Here is a 3093-nt window from a genome sequence, read left to right as displayed (position 1 = left end):
TTTGGAGTGCTTCAAGTTCCGTCTAGGYCCATGGAATGATTTTGATTATCAGTTGAAATAAATATGAGCCCTCCAGAAGCTTCAGGGGGCTTCAGTGTAATATTCCTCAGTATACCACCCGGCTCCTTCTCTTAAAATTGAAGAATAAAGTTAAGCACTTGACAAATGGTCACAGTTCAGCCATAGACACAGCAACACTTTTGCTTAGCATGCTACAGCAGAAACTTTATTTAGTTCTTTTTGAAAATATTTGCAATCAAAATTTATGTTTGTAAACTCACAGAAATAAGCTTTAACATATAGGCTGTATACAACTCAAATACAGGTAATATTTTTAGCAATAACTTACAGATACAAACTAATGATAAACTACAAATTCACAAATATTGTAAACATTTTGCACAATTGTCAGTCCTTTCTTTTAGGCAAAGTGCTCTTTTGATGACAAATAAATTAACACACACATAACTAGAGCAGACTACTTCCAGACAATACAAAAAGGTGTTTCATAAGGCTTGTAAACAATTTGATAGTTGCTTATGCAGAATCCATAAAAGTGTCTTGCAGGCTAAACAGACATACATACTCGGGCAGCAAAAATGATCTTGAAAATGCTTTAGGTGTTAAATAAAAAGTTAACATTAATATCTTTCAAATTGTATTTTCATTACACTATGACTTAAGGTTACATCTTTAATTGTTTAGGTCCCTGACAAAAAGGAGTTAGGTGTGACTTAGTGGCAGTTGTGTCATTGAATGGGGTAGCAAAGGCTGAAGTCCAAGAGCTGTAGGTGAATGAGCTACAAAAACAAAACATTTACCAGTCAACTTCAYTGAAAGTAGCAAAAAAAATTTGAAGTCAGTAAATCCCACTGGGTAATGATATTTCATTGTCCCAACCCTGCAGCATGTTCTGTTTTYCCTAGCTCAGCATCTGCACTCCTCCACCCACAACCCGCCTTAACGCCACTGCTTTGGAGCAAAACAAGCTCAGGCCACATATGCAGCTCAGCCTGGCTCTCCCAAAACTTTCACAGTCCCTCCTAATCACAAATAGGAGCCCAAGCTCTTGGCTTGCTGGGTCATAAAACAGTGACTGAGGCACTTTTGACCATCAGGCTCACCCCCTCCCTCCCACTGTGCGTTATTGTGAGGGAAGCTGAAGCTGTCAGAGAATCTGTTGGCTTGAGCATATTCACAGTCGATGGCATAAAAGGCACAGAGCAGGTGGCAAACAGTTTTCACTAAAATTATGTATTATTAAAATACGTGACATAGATGTTTAAATAAATGTTTAATTTCTTATTATTGTTTTAATAGTCTGGAAGAAGCACAAATAGTAGTCTTCATACTCAAACCTTCATCCATGCTATTACAGTGAAGGACTACTACTTCCGTAATGGGGTATAGATAGCAAATACAGTATTGATATATCCTATAGAGACTCGTAAACATTAAAACCCATCAGTTTTTTTTAATCAGTGTTTAGTAAACTGTTCTTGCTACAGCTGATAATGATTTTACTAGAAGAAAAACAGCAAAGCTGTTATACCTACCATCCATGTAGCTGTGCAGAGCAGTCAGCATAGTCCCATCCTGGGGTACATATGCAGAGTATGCCATTTCTTCTAACATGGGTGGAGACAACCTGGAGGGCTGAACTGCTGTGACAGGAGCAGTAGATGAATGATTGGGACTAACATGTTTCTTATGACGTGCTCTGCAATTCTGAAACCACACCTGAAAGGAGGGAAACATACATCACGTTGATAGGTTGCATTCAACATTGGCACAACAACAACCTTGGAGCTTATCTTAAGCTGAGTTTGCATAGTTAATTGGGCTTTTGATACAATGCTGACAGTTCAAATGGAGAAATATCTATTCTAAACCTACAAGTGTGGTCAAGTCAGGAATGCTTCTTTAGTCCCACAGCACAGCAAGGACAGGGACAGGCACAGTGAGGGACAAGGCATCTCCTGGGGCTGGTCAAGGGTCAYCTCCCCAGGCCAAGCACCAGGACCTGCAGCCCCACTCTGCTCAGACTGCACCCCTCAGCACATCCCAGACATCTCTTCTTCCTGTCTGGATGCTGCGGACAGCAAAGCATGCTTTTCATAAGGATACCTCCTTGCCTTTTCACATGGAAAAGCATGCACACTTCCTTTTTTTAATTAAGGATTGATTGCAGCTGCCAAATACCTCATTTCTACAGAAACACTCTGTCATTCTTCCAGCCTAGAATGAGCCAAGGTAACTCAAAATGTATCTTTATTTCTATTCACATATAAATATTGAATTTATATTATATTCTAAAAATCACATTTATGTATAAACAAGCATCCATATTATGTTTGCTGAGAGACATATTCAAGCAAAGATTTCAAGTTTGTGCTTCAGTTTTGGTTGGTATGGGTATATATTTTAACTCTGCTCTCTGGAACAGATGATCAGATATTCACTTGCTCCTCTTGTGTGCCACAAGACACTTTCAGAAAGAGTGCAGGTCTTAWAAACAGACTACTAGAGTCAGAAATATGTATTTGGAATAACTTAATTACAATTTCTATACTATTTAGGCTGCGAAGTTTCTTTCTAGAGGACTTTTAATCCTCCACACAAAGCACAAGAAGAATACTGCAAGTTTTCCAAATGAAAAATAGGTCTTGTTCTAGACCTATTACTAAGGATGTTGTCTGAAGTTTAAACAGATTAGATMTTTCTCCATGTCAGAATAACCTCACCGAGTAAATGATGATAGAGCATTTCCAATGGATGAATACCAGAATTTGTGAGTCAAGTAACTTCACTCTGTTACCTGTATAACACGCCTGCTCAAGCCTGTTCTTTCTGCCAGTTTCTGAAGTGTTTGTGCATCTGGATTGTTGTCCTGAGCAAACTGTGCTTGCATAACCTGAAAAGGCAAGATAGGAGATTGCAAGAGCATTTGTGTCGAAAGCCACATTAGACAGACTTCTCAGACTGGTAAAATTCCTTGCCTGTCTTCAGGAAACTGCTGTAATCATTAGTCTTTAGAGAGCCCTCAAAACACTAAAAAGAAAAACAAACCAACAAGAACAAACCAAAAAATCA

The 3093-nt window shown here is 38.7% G+C and overlaps 1 protein-coding gene across 1 annotated transcript in view; it reads right to left on the bottom strand.

The window, feature by feature from the left end:
* Window positions 1-242: 242 nt before the first annotated feature.
* The window catches only part of LHX8 (LIM homeobox 8), a 10884-nt gene continuing 8033 nt past the window's right edge, over window positions 243-3093 (bottom strand). Inside the window, exons 6-8 of the mRNA XM_057385419.1 lie at window positions 2819-2914; window positions 1557-1740; window positions 243-800 (exon numbers count right to left, since the gene is read on the bottom strand). Coding sequence (XP_057241402.1) covers window positions 724-800; window positions 1557-1740; window positions 2819-2914 — 357 coding nt within the window. The 3' untranslated portion in view covers window positions 243-723. The remainder of the gene's footprint in view (window positions 801-1556; window positions 1741-2818; window positions 2915-3093) is intronic.

This window comes from Malurus melanocephalus, unplaced genomic scaffold (assembly GCF_030028575.1).
Source record: "Malurus melanocephalus ecotype Western Australia unplaced genomic scaffold, MMel_1.1 scaffold_824, whole genome shotgun sequence".
Taxonomy (NCBI): domain Eukaryota; kingdom Metazoa; phylum Chordata; class Aves; order Passeriformes; family Maluridae; genus Malurus; species Malurus melanocephalus.
The sequence above is the reverse complement of the archived record's forward strand: the minus strand, read 5'-3'. Positions and strand labels throughout refer to the sequence as shown.